This window comes from Uranotaenia lowii, chromosome 2 (genome assembly GCF_029784155.1).
Source record: "Uranotaenia lowii strain MFRU-FL chromosome 2, ASM2978415v1, whole genome shotgun sequence".
Classification (NCBI taxonomy): Eukaryota; Metazoa; Arthropoda; class Insecta; order Diptera; family Culicidae; genus Uranotaenia; species Uranotaenia lowii.
Window position 1 is genome coordinate 164,770,558 of NC_073692.1, and position 19,436 is coordinate 164,789,993.

General features: G+C 36.7%; 2 protein-coding genes across 2 annotated transcripts in view; both read left to right on the forward strand.

Moving 5' to 3' along the window:
* LOC129748374 (uncharacterized) overlaps nucleotides 1–19,436 on the forward strand; it is an 814,549-nt gene that overhangs the window by 288,713 nt on the left and 506,400 nt on the right. The gene's annotated exons all lie outside the window — the stretch shown is intronic.
* The window catches only part of LOC129748375 (uncharacterized), a 121,940-nt gene that overhangs the window by 18,441 nt on the left and 84,063 nt on the right, over nucleotides 1–19,436 (forward strand). The window contains exon 2 of the mRNA XM_055742977.1: nucleotides 19,006–19,352. Within this exon, the coding sequence (XP_055598952.1) occupies nucleotides 19,006–19,352 (347 nt within the window). The remainder of the gene's footprint in view (nucleotides 1–19,005; nucleotides 19,353–19,436) is intronic.

A 19,436-nucleotide genomic window follows, 5' to 3' on the forward strand; every position in this document is an offset into this window, starting at 1 on the left:
TTTTCTAGCGGCTTTCCGAAAACAACATGTTTCATTAAAATGATGTTTTTTTTTTGGATTTACACATTTTTTCAAATAATTTTCTCATGAATTATAAACCAGTTATGAATGTATAAAACGACAAAATTATTTCATCCTAAAGGCAGTTTTCATGAACAAAAGATAGATTTTTTTGTTTAGTTGTTTTAATTTCAATTTTTTTAACTTGAACTTCTCATTGGTAAAGCTTAGTTCATCAAGAAATGGAACAGGTTTGAATGCATGTGCCTTAAAAACCATCCGTTTGATTGAAATATTTTCTGAGAAGGTAATGAAGGAATTCTTATTTATGAAAAAAATTGAAATAAATTATTTATCGTTGTTGGGGTGGGATTACCTTGCCTGGTATCTGGTGGATTGCTGGACTGTATGGATGCCTGTGGGAGTTGGATCCTCTGCCTTGGGATTGATGCCTGAAGATTGGTTCCTCGGTGTTGGTTGGGTTGAGCCTTTCTCAACTGATTAATTTCCCAATTTTGGGACGTTCCGGACAAAACAAAACTAACGCGACGACTTATAAAAACACGACACTAATAATTACACATTTATTCGAGCAAACTATACATACTATATTTAAACTTAATCGAAAAATAGACGGGAGTGATTTGGACAAACGTTAAGGGCAAGTGATAGCACACGAATGGTAAATTATATAAAGCAAAATGGTGCTAAAGAGTTAACTTTCTTCAAAGCCCGAAAGTACGTAGGTGCTTTCTTCAAAGTGGGGTAGTTGGGTGGTGGGTGGATGGTACATCTGCTGTCTCTCTCTCTCGCTGTCATCTGTGGCTGTTGGTTGTAGTGGTGGGGTTCCTGTGTGGTGCGGATTCCGTTCATAACGCTCAGCTGATTGGCCGTCAGGGGTAAGTGGATGCCTTTCTGGTGTTCTCATCGTAATAGACATCTTCGCCCGCGCTGAAATTGCCGGAATTTCTGAAACGAAATAAGAAAAGACCCTTCCGAACACATATGATCACTCAATCAACCTTCGAGGTGCCTAATTGTCGTCGGTGGTTTCGCTGTCCAGTGGCTGACATTCCGACGGTAGCAAACAGAGTTTTTGACGGGCCGCTTCAGAACTCTGCTAGATGTCTTCAGTGTAACTACTCTGACGACTCCATCTTCTCCCGGATGCAGCTGCTGGATGCGACCTAATCTCCAACGCATCGGAGGTGTATTCTCATTTTTCAAAACGACGAGTTGACCGACCTTGATCTCTACAGCACGTTTCCAGCGTTTGAATCTTCCTTGAAGTTGTGATAGGTACTCATTATGCCACCGTGCCCAAAAAAAATTGTAGTTTCTGCTGCATAAGTTGGTATTGTTTTAGTTGTCCTGGTTTTTTCTCGGTGAAATCTCGATCTGGCAGCTGTTGAAGTGGTCTTCCAGCTATGAAATGACCAGGAGTTAACGGCTCCAGATCGTTGGGGTCTTCCGACAGTGGGGTAATCGGCCTTGAATTTAAACATGCCTCCACTTGTATTAGCAGCGTGTTGAAGTCTTCGTACGAAACCGCGTTATCACCTAGGACCTTCAGGAGATGTATCTTGGCAGATTTTACAGCAGCTTCCCATAAACCTCCGAAATGGGGAGCGGCAGGAGGATTAAAGTGCCATTGGATCCCTTGTTCAGCACATTCCTTGGTGATCTGCTGGTGATGCTGCCGGTCTCGAAGGTTCGCCAATAAATCCTTCAGTTGGTTCCGAGCGCCGACGAAATTAGTACCATTATCGGAAAACAAATCGGTAGGTATTGAGCGTCTCCCAATGAATCTACGCAGAGCCTGAAGAAATTTCTCCGTCGACAAATCGGACACCAATTCTAGATGAATCGCCTTTGTACAGAGACATATGAAGAGGGCTACATAAGCCTCCAGAGGCGCTCGACGTGGTCCCTGGCGAATGTATACAGGCCCGAAATAGTCAATTCCAGTTCGTGCGAACGGCGGTGCTGCGGTTACACGGGCTCTTGGAAGTTCTCCCATAAACTGCTCGATGGCCTTCGGTTTCGTTCTGTGGCAGCGTAAACACTGATGGACAATATGACGAACGTAGCTGCGTCCTCCAAGAGGCCAGTAGTGGAGCCTGACATTACTCAGAAGAAGTTGCGGTGCTGCATGTAGTAACCGCTTATGATATGCTTCTAGTAGAAGCTTGGTGAAGTGGTGACGCACTGGAAGTGCTATGGGGTGTCTTGCTCCTTCAGGTATTTGTGCATATTTTAGTCTTCCTCCAAGACGAATAAGGTTGTCGGATTCTAGAATTGGATTAAAGTAACGCATAGGAGAACCTCGATGAACTTCTTCACCCTTAGAAAGTTGTTTCCATTCTTCACTAAACGCTGATTGTTGAATTAAACGGATAATAGTGTATTCAGCTTCCTTCAACTCGGGAGTAGTTAAAAATCCAGTCGGTGTGGGTTCAAGTTTCCGGAAATGTTTAATGAGCCGCATCCAATACGCTGTTTTTCGAATCAGATCCGAAAACGAGGAGAATTTTTCCACATACCAATCGATAAATCTCTGATTCTCTGTTGTCGCTACATTCGCTGCCTTTCGTTTCAATTCGCTGGTGACTGCCTCTGTTTCCATCCGTATTGGTTGTACTGGCCAACTCGATGTCTCCTGCTTTAACCAAGGTGGGCCTTCCCACCACAGGCTGATGGATTCGATCTGCTCTGGTAATAAACCACGAGAGACCAAGTCTGCTGGATTTTGTTCCCCTGGGACGTGCCTCCACGATTGATTTTCGGTGATTGTTTGGATTTTGGAGACGCGATTAGCAACATATGTTGACCACGTTGTTGGAAGAGATTTTAACCATTGTAAGACGCATGTAGAATCAGTCCAGAAGCACATTTTCACATCGCTTTTTATCGACTCCTTAACCTTTTCTGCCAGTTCAGCTGCCTTCAGCGCACCACAAAGTTCAAGTCTCGGAATCGACTGAGATTTAAGCGGTAAAACCCTTGATTTGGAGGTCAGTAGCTGTACGCAAACCTTTCCTTTTGAATTCACACTACGGGCGTATACGCATGCTCCGCAGGCCCGCTCGGACGCATCAGAAAAAATGTGAAGTTGAATATCAACAGCATCTGGAACAATTGTGCAGCGTGGTATTCTTAATTCGTTCAACTTAGGTATTCCAGTGTAAAACGCCATCCAATCTCGTGCCATGTCATCAGGTATTTTACTGTCCCAATCTAAGCGTTGACCATTTTCATCCATTAAACACCACAAACGTTGCATAAACACTTTTGCTGTTGTTATGACTGCTCCCAAAAGGCCAAGTGGGTCGAAAAGGGCCGCAATTGCGCCTAAAATCCTGCGTTTCGTTTGCATCTCGTTGGGATCCATCGTTTTAATGTTGAATTGAAACCTAAACGTATCCGTTGCAGGTTGCCAGACTAAACCAAGAGTCTTAATAGTGGGATCCGAATCAAGTTCCACTTCACCTGATTCAGCAATTGCCAAGTCATCGACCTGAATTCCTTGAAGCACTGATCTGGAATTGGATGCGAACTTCCTTAGTCTAAATCCTCCTTGCTTAGCTAACTCGATGAGCTGCTCTCGTAACTGAATTGCTTCATGCTCCTTCTCCGTGCCAGTTAAGACGTCGTCCATGTAGACGTCTTCGGACATAGCTTTCGCTGCCAAAGGGTATTTGATACCTTCATCTCTTGTGAGCTGTAGAAGCGTTCTCGTTGCCAAAAAGGGTGCCGGCTTTGTACCGTATGTGACGGTTGTCAACTCATACGTATCTACCGGTTCTGTAGGGTCGAAACGCCAGAGAATGCTCTGCAGTGCCTTATCTTCCTCGCAAACGTTTATTTGGCGGAACATCTTTTCCACATCGGCTACTATTAGAAATTGCTTCGTTCTGCAGCGTAAAACGATTGATCGCAGTTCATCTTGTATTACCGGCCCTGCCAGTAATGTGTCGTTCAGCGATAGTCCGTTCGACGTTCGAGCCGATGCGTCGAACACCACTCTAAGCTTGGTTGTAGTGCTAGCTTCCTTGAAAACAGGGTGATGAGGGAGATAACACCGCTTCTTGCTGTCCCCTTGGGACAAGTCCACCTTCCGCATATGACCAAGCTGTAGGTACTCTTGTACGAATAAGTTGTATTGTTGGCGAAGATTCGTATTCCGTTGGAGCCTATTCTCGAGCTTCTCGAAACGCTGTAAAGCCATTTTTCTCGACTCACCCAATCGAGACGTTGCGTCTCCATCCTTTGGTAATGAAACTGTGTATCGGCCGTCTTCTTCTCTGCGGACCGTGCTTGCAAACTGTTCCTCACATAGGGCTTCTTCTGGCGAATAATTGCGAACAGACCCCATCTCTTCGCATGTCCAAAACCGGGTTAGGTATTCGTCCAGATCCATTGAACTTGCAGTGTTGCAGATAGTTTTCGATATTTGTTGCCTGTTTTCTGTCACTCCAGATATTATCCATCCAAATACGGATTCAGTGATGACCGGTAGCCCATTTCCTAACGCAATTCGTTGACCAGATTGGAAGAATTCGAAGAAGTGTTGGATGCCAAGGATAAGATCAATGGATTTCGAAGCGAAAAATTCGGAATCAGCCAGTTTGATTCCTTCGGGTAATCTCCAGGTTGAAATGTTGATATCTGTTGTTGGTAAATCCGCGGTAACCTTTGCCATAACCAAGAAATCCATTTGTTGTTTGTACTGACAGTTCCGCGACTTGACGGTTGCAGTGACCTGATGTTTGATTCGAGTGTTGGCCTGTCCAATTCCAATTACCGATAAGTTTGAATGCCTTCTTTTTATTCCGAGTTTTTGACATAGATGTTCAGCCATAAAGTTACATTCAGAGCCAGAGTCTAGTAAGGCTCTCGCGGGATAACTGCCTCCAGTTTGGTCCTCTATCAAAACTACGGCTGTTGCTAGAAGTACCGAGGAAAGCGAACGTCTTGCGATGTTGGCTGACACTGTTCCTGAAGTAGAAGTACCTGGATTGTCCGAAGTATGCCTTATCGCTCCTGAGGTGGATGGTGTTGGTGCGTCTGGCCGAAAACAAATCAACGTGTGATGTTTTCCCTTACAGTTGTGGCATACGTATTTAGAAGAACATTCCGAAGCCACATGTCCTCGCCGAAAGCAGTTTCTGCATAGTGAGTTCGTACGAATCAGCTTATCCCTTTCCGAAACCGTCAACCGTTTGAAAGACTGGCACATGAAAAGTGGGTGAAAATCAGAGCAGGCAACGCATCGACCTTTGGATAATTGGGTCGCACTGTGGCTAGTGCGGATTCCGAGTGGTTTCCTGTTGTACTCGGGTCGTCCTTCGGAGACCTTGCTAGGTAGTGAGCCGAGAACAGAGATCCTTTTTTGAATGAACTGCGTTAAATCCGAGATTTTATCCCGATCATTGCCGGCCGTGTGCTCTTCCCATGCGCGACGCGTTGTTGGGTCCAACCTAGTACATAAAATCTCCAGTAACAGCAAGTCCTTGTACTCATCGGCATTCACAAGTTGATCAAGGGTTTGTACGACACGTTCGAAAGCCTCTAGCAAAGATTGAAGCTCCATTACGGATTCCTTGGTGACACCTGGGAGTTTCAGCAGTGCATTAACCTGCCTACGTTTCAGCAGCTTACTGTCGTTATACCGTTTCATTAAACATTCCCATGCGATTGAGTAATTTGCACTGGTAATAGCGAGAGGGTCGACCAACTTCTTAGCCTCTCCAGCTAAACAGCCCTTGAGATAGTGAAACTTCTCAATATCTGGTAAGTCCGCCTTCGTATGTATTAACGACATGTAAAGATCCCGGAAACTAAGCCATTCATCCACATTTCCATCGAACTGCTGAAGTTTTATCTGAGGAAGCTTCACGTGTTCAACTGTTGGTTGCAAAGAGGAATCCAACATTCTTGTAGACTGGTGAACGGTAGAAGACTCTTGCTAAATCTCCTTGACTCGTTCTAGCATGGCAGCCTTCGCATCGTAGTAGGTTTCTCCGAAATCGATGCGAATTTGCGACGGTGATGTGCTTGGCATTGTTACGTACTCCTCATGGGTTTCAATTTCAAGCAGTGTTTCATTTACCTTCTCCCATAACTCGTCTATTTTCGCCAACCGCACCTGGATTTTCTCAACCGAAGTCACCTCAGCAAGAGTGCTCGAAAACGCTGTAATCGTCTTGAACATCTCAAGTTGCGCCCGAAGTTTCGTTTGTAGATTCTTCACCGACGCCCCCTTGGTAGATGAAGTAGTAGCTGGCATGGTAGTTGAACTTATTCACCGGTCACAGATTGAATGATTGACAGAACAGGATATGTGGGTGTAAGTAATTGAATATTGTCTAGCTTCGGCTGTGAACATACACTGTAGAGCTCACTTACTTTTGAAAAAATTTAGCTGCGCAACCTCTACAGGTATGTTGAAGTTTCAGAAAACCAGGTAATTGATGACAAATGCAATTTCCACTCGGTTATCAATTGATTATGTTGTTGGCCACGTGCGTTGAAGGGAACGAGAATTGTTGGATGTAGAATTCCGCAAAATTTTGCTTCGGTAGGACATATACGTGTGTAATTTACCTGACCGAAAAAACTGTAGCGCAATTTAAATTTTATCATTCGCAGTTAAAAACTGCAATTCCAAAATTAAGTTGATAATTCCTTAAGTCGTACTTCTTACAGCCCCTCGGAAGCTCAATGATGGTTGATGATCATTCGATTGAATAGTGTGATCATATAGGGAAACATAAACTTCAATGTAGTATCCGCGTTCGCTTCGACAGAACATATACTAAAAGTGTAGTGCCTAAATTTGACTTACTTTCCCGAAAAAATCGTTGCTCTGCTGTCGAAGTTACGCCGCGATATGTTTCGAAGTAGTGCCGGTTGTGTTGCGTTTGAAAATTGCCCAGAAAAGTGCCAAATAAACATTTATTTCGATTGGCAATCTTCTCCAGAAATTTTCCTCAATGGACCAAATTGTGCGATGATGTGAGTAACCTCTTCAACTCTCGTGATGATCGGTGTATTGGTACCCCAAATGTTGTTGATGCAACTCGGAAAGTGCATCCGAAGTTTGTTTACAAATAGGCGGAAAGAGAATATGCGATGTAGGATCAAAAGAGGTCCAAACTACGGCTGGACGTATACTAGGTTCGTGTGTTATTTACCTGACAAAACAGTACAAAGTACCCGCCAATAGGCTTTGACTGTTTTGGGTGATGATCGCGATCGGAAAGTTGTCGGTTTGGTCAGGAATCAGCCGCCGAAAGCCTCTTGCCGTGGTAAGTTGTGTTCGAGATCCTCCTCAGCAAGCCGGAATGGTAGTGTGCAAATGATTAGGTGCTAAACGTGCAGTTTAGAATGCCCAAACGACGATAGCTGGTAATCTTATAAGAATTCCGTGCGATGTTTTTCTTGGTTGAGTGATGACCTCGATGGCGAAGATGTGTAGTGCTGAATAGTGATGAGTGTCGTGTTTTGCGATGGCGCCAAAAGTCGCTTGCCTTGCCTTGCCTTGAGATGAAGCTTGCCTCGCTTCGGTGGGCCCAGAAAGTGAAACTTGCTGGCCGAAATCCGGGTTGAAGTGACCAATCGTTTTTGTAAGCCAAATTTATACTTTATTTTTAGTATCTCTCACTGGAAGGCGCACTTTTTTTTCAGTCATGACATTGATCAGTTTTTTTTCTCTAATACTTCGTCTTATCTTAATTGAAGGTGATTGCAGCCTCCTTCTCCAATTTTTCCTACATTTTTGCCCTAAATTGCTCTTTTCAGACAACCTGAGAGAAATTTGGTAAATTTAATCATTTTGAAATTATAAGGACTAGATTATTTTTGTTCCATTAAACATGATTTACTGGAATTATAGCTAGCAAAATCTGACGAAAATATTGCAGATTCATTCTGAAACTCAATCAAAAGTAAAATCGTTTAATTGAGATTGTAGGCTGCGAAGCATACAAATAAGATAACTTCTCTTTTTTTAAACTTCGAAAATAAAGGTTTTTGTCACGAAAATTGTTTTTTTTTAATCCACAGGAGAAGAATATTAGCATTTTTTTTTGCAAAAAAATTCAGCATAAGCATGCTTAAATATGTCAGGGACGTTACATATAGAATTTGTTTTAAACTGAATTTTTCACAAGTTTTGACGCATTATCTCGGCACCGGCTTTACAGCTTTTGAACTCTAGAAGTTCTAGACTAGAACTAGCAACATTTTTAAAGGCTTAATTTAATTGACTGCTAGGCGACACCTTCAGCCGTTCGGAGTCAAATTTGCTGAGCTTTTCAGCGAGCTACATCATTTTTTTTCGAAATTTAGTTATTTCGATAACTTAAAATACAAAAAAAAATACATCCTTTTTTAAAACAGTATGCGATTCTATAATTTTCACAGCGATTTTTTTTTGTAAAATGATAATTTTTATAATTCGTATATTAGCTAATTGAAAAATTATCACTTTATGAACTCTTCAGTGAATTTCTCGTTATAAATGTCATTCTCCAAATGAAAATAATACACTCATTTTTGCAGCAGAAAATGTAGAAAAAATACACAATTTTTTTTTTCTGAGCTTCTTCATATCAGCGCTAGACTCACAAAAAATGTGAAGAGTTCTTATTCTGCTACTACAGGCTTGAATAATCAAACAAAAATCGATTTCGTTTTTGTTTAGAATTTAATTCTTTGGGGTGACATTGATCAGTCTCTAACGGTTTTAACGAGTTTTTTTTTTATTGATCAGTTTAGAGTGAAATCAATCATTGGTAAACTACATATATGAAAAACAAAAATTTAGTTTGAATCTATTTGTTAGCCTTCATCGTGGCCAATTCCCGGAAAAAACAATTCTGCTTTTGAATAGATAATCTTGTTTCAGAGATACAACCCTTTAAAAAATGTAATTAACATTTAAAGAAAATTAAATGAACATTATTTAAACTAGTTCTGTTATCACAAAACGGAAATTTTGTTCAGGTAATAATTTGATAGGAACTGGAAATTTTAATCTATTTAACAATTTTGTTGAGGACTGCAAAGCGTTTTATGTTAAACTGAAAAGATATTCAAGATTCAAACGAAACGATTTCACAATTTACGTAACGGAAAGAAATAACAAAATGAACACTGCTATTGTTTTTACCAGTATTCAAATTAACTCAAGAATTCGTTAGAATTAATCATTGGGTAAAAGCTTTTATTTCCTTAATTTTTGTTATATTTCAAACTTATACTGAAAAAGGCACATATTTTTTTGATAAATTTCTAACTATTTTTAAAAGGTATACCGAAAACAAAAACTGATAGAAAGAAAAAACAAATATTACAATTTGAAATTTAGCAAATATGTTCAAAAGAAAATGTTTAAAATCAGTACTTATAGTCCTTGCATGAAAAATCTGAATTTTTAAGCCTTGTTTTATTCTTGAATATGTAATGTGAGTTCTGAAGAGTTCATTCTGAATTTGAATGTACATTGCCAAAGTACTGTTTCCTTCATGTTCTAACAGCGTCATTAAATACTTTTACTCCCATGCTGGCTTTGAAACCACCAAATAAACGGAATCATTAAAAATATTCACAATCCCCTTTTGTTGCTAGAATTTCAGAACTTCAACGCTCTTAAATGAATTTTGAATTCTAGAAAAGAATTTTGCAGAACCTGCTTTTTTCATCCATAATATGAATATTTGATGTGATAGATTTGAAACGAAATAAAATGAAATCATATCTATATATATAAAAATGAATTTCTGTCTGTCTGTCTGTCTGTCTGTCTGTTCCCTATAGACTCGAAAACTACTGGACCGATTTGCGCGAAACTTCGCAGGTGGGGGTATTGGAGGCAGGGGAAGGTTCCTATTATGGTTTGAGACCCCTCCTTCTCTCAATAAGAGAGGGAGGGGCCTCACAAACAATAGACAATTTTTGCGTAACTCAAGCTCCCATCAAGCAAATGGTATCAAAATTGGCATGGGGTGGTAGTTGGGTACGAGGGATATTTATATGAATATAAGGTACCCCTCCCTCCTCTCAGTGGGGTGAAAGGAAAGGGGGAGGGGGGCTGCCTTACAATTTTTCATATAACTCGTAAACTAATCAAGATATTGGAACCAAATTTGGCACGGGAAGGTATTTGGATACGAATAATATTTCAATGATTATTTGAGACCTTTCCCTCTTTCCAGTAGAAAGGGGGAGGGGGCCTCTTTCATATTTTTTCACATAACTCAAAAACTAATAAAGCAAATGGAACCAAATTTTTTATGGGAATATAGGAAGGGAAGAGGAGACTTACATTTAACTTTTTTTATAAAATCCGAGGGATGGAAAAAACTTTACATGGAAAATCATTTTGGTATGATTCTATGATTATCTGACACACCATCCTCCTTTCAGTGAGCAAGTACATAGGAAGAGGGAGGTGAGCGCAATACAATAGTGTTAGCATAAGTTCTCAATTTATGCTAACGAAGTCAACAAATGGAAAAAAAAATATGGCATGGAAAGGTACTTGGTTACGAGATATGTTTCTACGTTTGTTATAGATCCTTACGCTTTACAGTGTAGAGAGGGGAAGAAAGGAGGAGGCTCCATATAAATTTTGTTGTGAAGCTTAAAATCTGATCACCCATGGAACTATATTTAATATAAGAGGATATATGGGAAAGAAAAAATAGGTATGATTATTAAAAATCACGAACTCCATTCAGCATGGGGTGAAGGTAAGGACAGGGGAGGGGCTCTCTTATCAGTTTTTCAGCATAAATCCAGAACATATCAAGCTAAAACAACCATATTTTAAAAGTTAGATTGTTTACGTACGATTAATTTGAGACCCTCCAGACAGATTCAAATTATCAGATCTTTAACAAAAATTTATAGAGCAAGATTTATTATATTTGTTTAAGTTATCTTTGTGTTGTAATTCGAAACTCCAGCTGCATCTCTCATTTTATAGCGGTTGCTTTTGAATTATGTTATAATTTGATTTAAAATAATGCCAATAAAACAATAAAGAATACTTTTTGGAAATATCATTTGATTTTGAAAGGTGTAGCAAAGCACACTGGGTCAGCTAGTTTTTAATATAAATTTTTATAGTGATTTAAAAATTTGTTTATGTAGTTTTAAATTTCATAACAAATCTTTAGTTATGTCAAATTAAGGGTGAAATGAATTCGTGCATAAGAAATATTTCTTAAAATCAGAACATTATTTGTTATTTTGCAATCTATTTAGGATTTTTTTTTAACTCGTATGGAAAATTTAACCTCATCATTAATTTCTCAACATAGAAGCAAATAAAAAACCCAACGCCATTTACAAGTAAGAAGGGCCAAGAACCTTAGATCCATTAAACATGAAAGAAAATTCAAAAATTGGAAGAATATTGCAAATAACATGATTCCATGCATATATAATCTACGGAAATATATTCGATTTTCTTCTATCTAGCGAGGTGCATGGTGACGGCAGTGCAAAGAATTTTTTTCGCCTATTCCAGTTAACAACAGTTTATAACGAAGAATTCGGAACTTCAAAAGATGAAGCAGGTAAAAAAATCATAATAATTTTCCTGTGTATATTATGGCGTAGGCAGGCATCTTAATGAATTTTTTTTTCTAAAAAAGTTGCCTCTACATTTAATTACTTAGCCCAATTTTTATTACAAAAATAATAAAAAAAAGAATGTATACAAAAAATAGATTTAAGTTTTTAATCCATACTTATTTTTGGCAATTAATTTAAATTCTTCAAAATATATTCTTTGTTTTAAGATAGAAAATTGCTTAAAAATTCATGGCAGTAATAATTTCAATATTTCAGAAACACCAAAGAATTTAAATTAGAGATGAACCGAATATTCGGTCGGCCGAATATTCTTCGCCGAATACCGCCAAAAAACCGTTAAGCCGAATATTCGGCTCACCGAATAGTTGAGCTAGGTATTCGGCCGAATAGGCCGAATAGGCCGAATATTTATTTTTTCAAATTTATACAAGATCAGATTTGTCAAATTTTTTAACTGATGTTGGATAATTTCTAAAATATCCGAAATTAATCTTGAAAAAACTTCAAAACAATCAAAACCTTAAGGTTTCAGTGAAACAGCTTAGATGTATCCGTGTATTTTTTACTGTAAATAGATAACTTTATACTTTGATTGTCGTTTATTCCAAATTTTCTTAATATATACAGGTTGCCCATAAACGAAAAAGAGAATTCGAAAAAAGCTAAATCTGACCGGGATGGCCACATATTTTTTTAACTTTCCGGATTTTACCCGGGTTTATTGAGATTTTTTACTAAATCAAATTAATAAAAATCAAATGTGTGTATGATTTTTTTTTTAATTTTGTGTAACAAAACGATTTTTTTAAAGTAAATTTATTGGTTGGGTACGATTTGAACACTGCTGTTATAATTCGATGAAAATTTTAAATTTCAAGTAATTTTATTTCGTATTCCTCTTGTATGTTTGAGAATAATGCCTAGTTTATGTTCAGATTTTCTTCTTTTTTTACAAGTTTTTCGAATACGTGTCGTAGAATGTATTGTATGCTTAAGGTTAAAGATCATCGTTCTTTTTGGCAACTATTTTGATGGCAACTAGCAAAAATTAGACGTTCATATAATCTATATATATAAAAATGAATGTTTGTCTGTCTGTCTGTTCCCTATAGACTCGGAAACTACTGAAGCGATCATCGTCAAAATTGGCATCTGAGGGTTTTCGAGGCCGGGGATGGTTTCTGTAATAGTCAAAACTCCATCCGACTTAAGGGAGGAGGGGCTTCCATACAAAATATGTAGTTTTTCGGAACAAATTAAAGTCATGACATCCATTTTCTCGAGATTTTTTCTTCCTTTGTGTGGTTTGTTTTTCGTCTCCAAGGTCGAGGCGTCGCGAGCCAACGTCGAAAAAGGATAGTAACCATGGCATAGCATACTGATCAGTGGGAATATTTTGGCGCGTATTTCTCAACCAAGAATATTTTCAATTCAAGGGGTGGCGATATGAAAGCCTTGATGTGATTTTTTTTCTACTTGATTCCTAGCTCATTTGTACAGTAGGTACATGGTTATGAATGACGCCTAGATGAGACCCAGATTGACATTTTGTCGATCGAATAAAACATATACAAAATCAAAATCTGAAATTGAAAAGTCATGGCATCCATTTTTAGAGATTTTTTTTATTTGTTTTTCGTCTCTATGGTCATGCAAACGTCGTCGCAAGTGGATAGTAACTAAAGGATACTGTTCATTGATCGTAGGAAAAATTTAACAATCAGGCGCCTGTTTTTCAACCAAGTACCTATGTTTCTTATGCACGTGGGGGCGATATGCAACCTAGATGGGTATTTTTTCAACGAATTTAGAAACGAAACTGGGAGCTTTTTAGTTTTAATAATTCTGAAAAAACCATCGTACTTTTTGATAACATACCAATTCAAGTACGAACTTAACATGAAAAGTGTTTTTGTGTTACATGGCTGCATAAAAGAGACTTTTGATCCGCTTAGTTTTTTAAAAGCGAGACTTTAGAACTGATATTAAACTGGACGCAAAATTTTTGAGAAATTTTTAGTATACCCTTAAAGTGTTAAAAACAATATTCCTTCCTGTCAACTTACACGGTGGGGCAGAAACATCAGTGAAACTTGATAGAACAAAAAACAGGAATACGTATCAAATCCATTTTGAAGCCATTACTTTGACGCATCTGTAAATAAGCTTAGTATAGACAATATACGGGACAAATGTAAACTTAAAAGTTTGTTTTTGCCAACATTTTTGAATATTTGACTTTCTGCAACTGATATTTTTTTGAATATTTATATTTCTTGCCGTAGTAAATTTATTAAAAAAAAAAAAATTTGCACTGTATTTAATACATAACTAATTTAATATATTTTTCATTACCATGATAAGTGCTGATTGGGAAAATTTCAAGCTATAATGTCTCATGTCCACGAGTTTCGAATATGGAGAAACATTTTTTTTACATAATTTTGGCGCAAAAAGAATAGATATTCAAACTGCTTCGTAGGCGAGGATGGTGAAAAAGCTGTTTGAAAATGGTTACTAAAAATCCTTTTCATCGTTTTTTTTCAAATTTCTATAGCTTATTTTTTCAACTCCAAAAAATACCCCATCTAAAGCTTATGAGGAGCTGGAAGTGCTCATAATACAGAATATTAGGAATATACTCAAAAAACTGTCTCGATTCACGCTATTCATCGGTTTAAAAATTCTGTCTTCATAAAGTACAATTTGCAATAAATTCCAATATGCGAATCTTTTTCTTTCAATTAGTATTATGTAAACTCGGTTAAATTTGCCTACCTTCTTCAAGCAGTGTGGGCAAAATTGGAAAAGATGTGGGAGCTCCCATGTAAATTTAAGATAAAGAGCTTTTCAAAGAAGGGACCATTTTTTTGGGTACAGAGTACAAATTTCAGATCTTGAAAAACGAGTTAAGAGATCAAGTTTCGATAAAAAATATATACCATCTTTGAATTGCAATTCAGAACTGCAGCTGCAGCTCTCATTTCAAAGTTGTTGGTTCTGAAGTATGATGCGGTTTGTTTTAAAAAAATGCTCTCTAAAATCTAAACTTGAATAAATTTTTACAAACTACATTTATTTTCGGAAGGTGTAGCAAAGCACAACGGGTCAGCTAGTTCGATATAAAAAAAGGAATTTCAAATAGCTTGGCACCTATTTTGACATGTTTTGTCCCAGATTTCACTGGAACCCAATGTCTTTTGTGATAAACGTCCTAGAAGAGAAAAGCCATCTGAAAATCAAAGAAACCTCTACTTTAAAAAAAGATCTGATTCATCTGGTTGGAAATAATCGACTTAAAACATGAGGGGAATTCAGATGACAGAAATAGAAGATTTGTATTAGAACTTTAAGTAGAAATATAAGTATTTCTATTGAAAACTCAACAGAATATTCGACCGAATATTCGGCCGAATATTCGTTTGGCCGAATAGTTGAAAAGGTCAATATTCGGTATTCGCCTTTCGCCGAATACCACTATTCGGTACATCTCTAATTTAAATCAAAATTTTCATACTATAAAAATAATCTCCCGTCCGGAGTATACGTGTTCACCACATGTAGACCTCAAACCAACCAGATTTAATTGTATAGGTTAAGGTAGTGCCACCCCTATCCCGATACTACTTCTCCTAAATAATGAAATAATGCAGGGTAAAGTATGGTGTACGTTAATAAGTCCTCGTAAAAATGCTCTTTTGCTTTTTCCAACATCTTTAAAATTTTCTCCTCACTTCTCTATCCATCTTTATCAATTTTCAGTTCTGATAATATTTCTTCAAGAATATACATTTCACCGATATGCCGAAAAATAAATTAACAAAAAACTTAAAAAAAATTATCTTCAGGATTGGTTCTTATATTTAATTTAAAATTGATCAGTTTTGAGTACAATTGATCTTTGATAACTGATCAACTAAGTTTCCGGCTTAAAAAATGAAAACAGATTTTGAATCAAAGTTTACATTGCAACAATCTGTGATATCATTCAAGAAAATCTTTTGAGTGTTTGATAACTCATTTAACAACGTTGTTGAAGACACAAAACGATTTAACTTATGCTTTGAAAATTAACAAAAGAAAATCAAACAGAATAGAATGTTAAAATATTAAAAATCATTGAAATTATAAAAATAATTTAAAAAAATACATAAAGAATATTTCTGATACCTAACTTTTTTTTTCTCAGAAGAAAAAAATAACTTGTAGTGTTTGGTGAAAATTGAACATTGGCATTTACCTTTATTCTCGAAATCTTCGTAATGCTCAAAAATTTATTTGATGAATTGTAGCCTATCTTCAAAATTTATCTTGAATTTTCTTGTCTTGTGAAATCGATGTCAGATTGGGAAGAAAGAAGATTTTTCTATTCTCAGAGTGTTCAGTGATCGAAATTGTTGATATTATTTTGTATCAAATTCTTCTTGATATCAAAATAAAGTGAAAATAAAATTGGTTTTCGGAATTTATGATAGTAACATTCAATATTTAAAATAAATCATAGTTGTAAAAGTCATAAATTAAGCTAATATCAAAAAAACCCAAATTTCTTACATTTGAATTGATATTTAGTAAGCAACAAAATACTGGTAAGAAATACTTAATACAGAATAATTCAAAGCATTGAAAATACAAAGAATACACAAATTAAGAAAACACTACAGATAAAAATTAAGCTTTAAAGTTGCTATGTTCTTCGAATCATTTTCTCACTTTTCATAAATGAATTCCTAAATCAAGGCCGATTCGAAGGAGGAGATTTATAAAATTATAATTATGAAGCGCAGGTTCAAAATAATGCTGAATAATAACTTTTTTGGAGACTTAACCAGAATATTTAAAAATAATAATGTCATTTAGAGCTAAAAATTTGGAATTGCAAAGCACATTTTAAATTTCGAAACATTATTTGGAAAATCATTACTGGATATGAATAAAAAAGATAAGTATTTTACCAATTCAGAAAGAGTTTTTCTGGATACAAATAAATGCGTTTTTTAATATTTATTCATAAAAATATGTTGATATTTAAAAGAAAACTTTTAAAACTTGGAACTGAGCATTCAAAGGAACAACGAATATAAATAAAAAGTTTGAGATTGAAAGTGGAGATAAGAAATAGTTATGTATCTGAAAACTATTTTTCATGTCATACATCTTTAATTCTCCATTTTTTTCAATTAATCAACTCTTCTTCTTTTTGTTCATTCGGTTGACTGTCTCAAGTATTAAATATCAGTCACATGGATAAAACGATGTCGATACGTTAAATCAGGATTTCATAAATGAATTGTAAAGTTGTCGGTAGATTTGTTATTCTGAATTTTCATACACTTTTAAAGAAAAACACCCTTCAAGGGCAAGTTAGGGGTTTTGAAATACAAGATTTATTGCATTTTTCCCACTGGCAGAGTAGCAAGCCTTTTTTCATAAGCAAGCAAAATCGTCACCCGGGACTTACTAAATGAACTAAGTTTACTAAATTGGTAACGATTTAGCAATATCATATTCTATCGTAGAATGAAAAGCCCTAAGCCTAGACAGATGGTCTTAGAGTGATATGGGATAAAACTCCACCGGAGATGAGAAAATTTTCTGATAAATTTTTGAACATCTACTTTAAAACACCTTTCTGGACCCAGCAATTTCCCATTTTTGATTTCATGAACCGAAAATTTGATATGGAGAAATCGCCATGAGTTGGGAGGTTAAACCCCTAATCCCCCCCCCCCCCCCTTTCATTTGGAACGGCCTTGGTGTAAGTAGAAAAATGACAATCAAATAAAAACTCAACACTTTTAAAAACTCAGCAAAAGCTATTTGGTGATATTCGGCCCTGAATTTGATAGAGACAGCTGTTTGAGTTTGGATGACCGACTTTTTTTCAACCTAGACCTCGACAAACACTCTCACGGAGTGAAAAATATTAAAAATTCAAAAGTACACCAAAAATGTTTTTTTTTTATTTTCAACGAACTTCGAGCATTTTTGTGTATTTTGTCACGTTTTTAGTCATTTTGGGGGACCGCGTGTGGACCGTTATCATGTTTTGATAAACTTGGAGCACCTCTTGTGATTTTCTATGAGCAGCCCCAATTTCATTGATAAGATAATAACACTTTATGAAATAGTTGTAACTGAATTCTTCAGTTCATTTGAAAATTATAAAAAATGATTTATGAGATGTCATTATATCATAGATTAAACTTTTTTAGTTTTTTTTTTAATATAATCTGTTTAAAACAATTAATGATAACTCGAGCAGACTTTGACGCCTAAATCGATAAAAAATGCAACCACTGATGGCATGGGTTCGATTCTCATCTTGGTACTGGGTGTTAAAAAATTGTCGAAAATGTTTTCTAAAAATTAAGGTATGAATGACAAATCATCATTTGTTGTTGATTTTTCCATAATGACAAAACTTGGCATATTTAGGTGCCAAAAGTTTGCTCTAAGATAGTCGATTGAGACCAAAATGAAGTGCTAACAGCAAATTTATTCCATATTTTAATTGATAGCAAAACAAAGCTTCATTATGCTTTCATTAATTTTGATGATTTTCACAAAAAAAATACTACAGCTATGCCAACTTTTCCAATTTTGTGGAATGGATTTATACTTTGAGCAAATATCCGGGAAAAAATATGTGAGAAAATCAATAGCAGATTTAGATATCTCTCTTCTTTTTAACCTTAACTTAGTTCAAAATTTATGTAACAAAACTTTTATAATTTCTGTTCATTTAATCAAATATGAAGTGACACGAAATTAAAAGCTTACCATTACTAAAAGAAAAACGAACAAATGCTCAGTAAAATAAAGTTCCGGAAACGAAAACGGTTGGATTTTCGGCGCAGCGTCAGTGTTTTGAGAAAGGAGCTAAGCAAAATTTACGCAGTGAAGCTCCCTCAATTGAAATCGATTTTCAAACAATTTTTTTTAAACTCTTTTTGAACTGTTAGAAAACAAGATAAAATCATGGAGTAGATTAAAGAAATGCGATTTTCACTTTTTTTACACACGCATGTTGCAAATTTGTTCTAATATGAAACGAATGGAAAACTTACTGTATGGGTTGATAGTTCTTAATTTTTGGCAAGCCTATTTCATACAACTACCTTTCAGGAAGCTAAAATTTTCAAAGCATAACGAACCAACCGGAAATGGAAAGGCAAATTGTAAAACGAAATAGTTACTTCAAACGATTTGATTATCAAATTTTTATTCTCTCCTGTGCCTCCATAATGACTTAGTTACTATTCTCGTAATGTTATATGTAGTTCACCGGTCGTCGCCGTTAGAGCCGCTCTTTTTCATTCTACTTCCGGTCGTTTCGTTCTCGTTTGCGGAATCTCTTGTTTAACCTGCGCTATCTCTGATATCCTTCCGCCACAGGATTCAATTACGGAAACAGCGAAATTCTTCCACCCACTTCGCAGAATCTGAATATCAACGTGCCGGAAAATGCAGCTCCCCCAGGGCCAGGTGGAGAAATTCGTAGTTTCGGGGGATCTCAAGAAGCGGGAAAGGATTCGAGCCCGGAAACCACCACCTCGAATGCCATTTTACGGATGGAGCTCGAGCTGCGAGATAAGCACGCCATTCGAAGGCCGGCGCCAAAACCCGCCGGAAGAATCGGAGGTCCGGGACTGCAGGCGGGGGCGAAAAATCCATTTATTCCACCCGGTAAGGGAATAAAACTGCAAAATGATCATCAGACGAGCTACGTTCCGCTGGAAAAGGTAGGTGGAATATCCGGGAAAATGAGATTTCATTATACGATTCAATTTGCTTACTTGTAACTTTATCAGCCGCCGGCATATTTT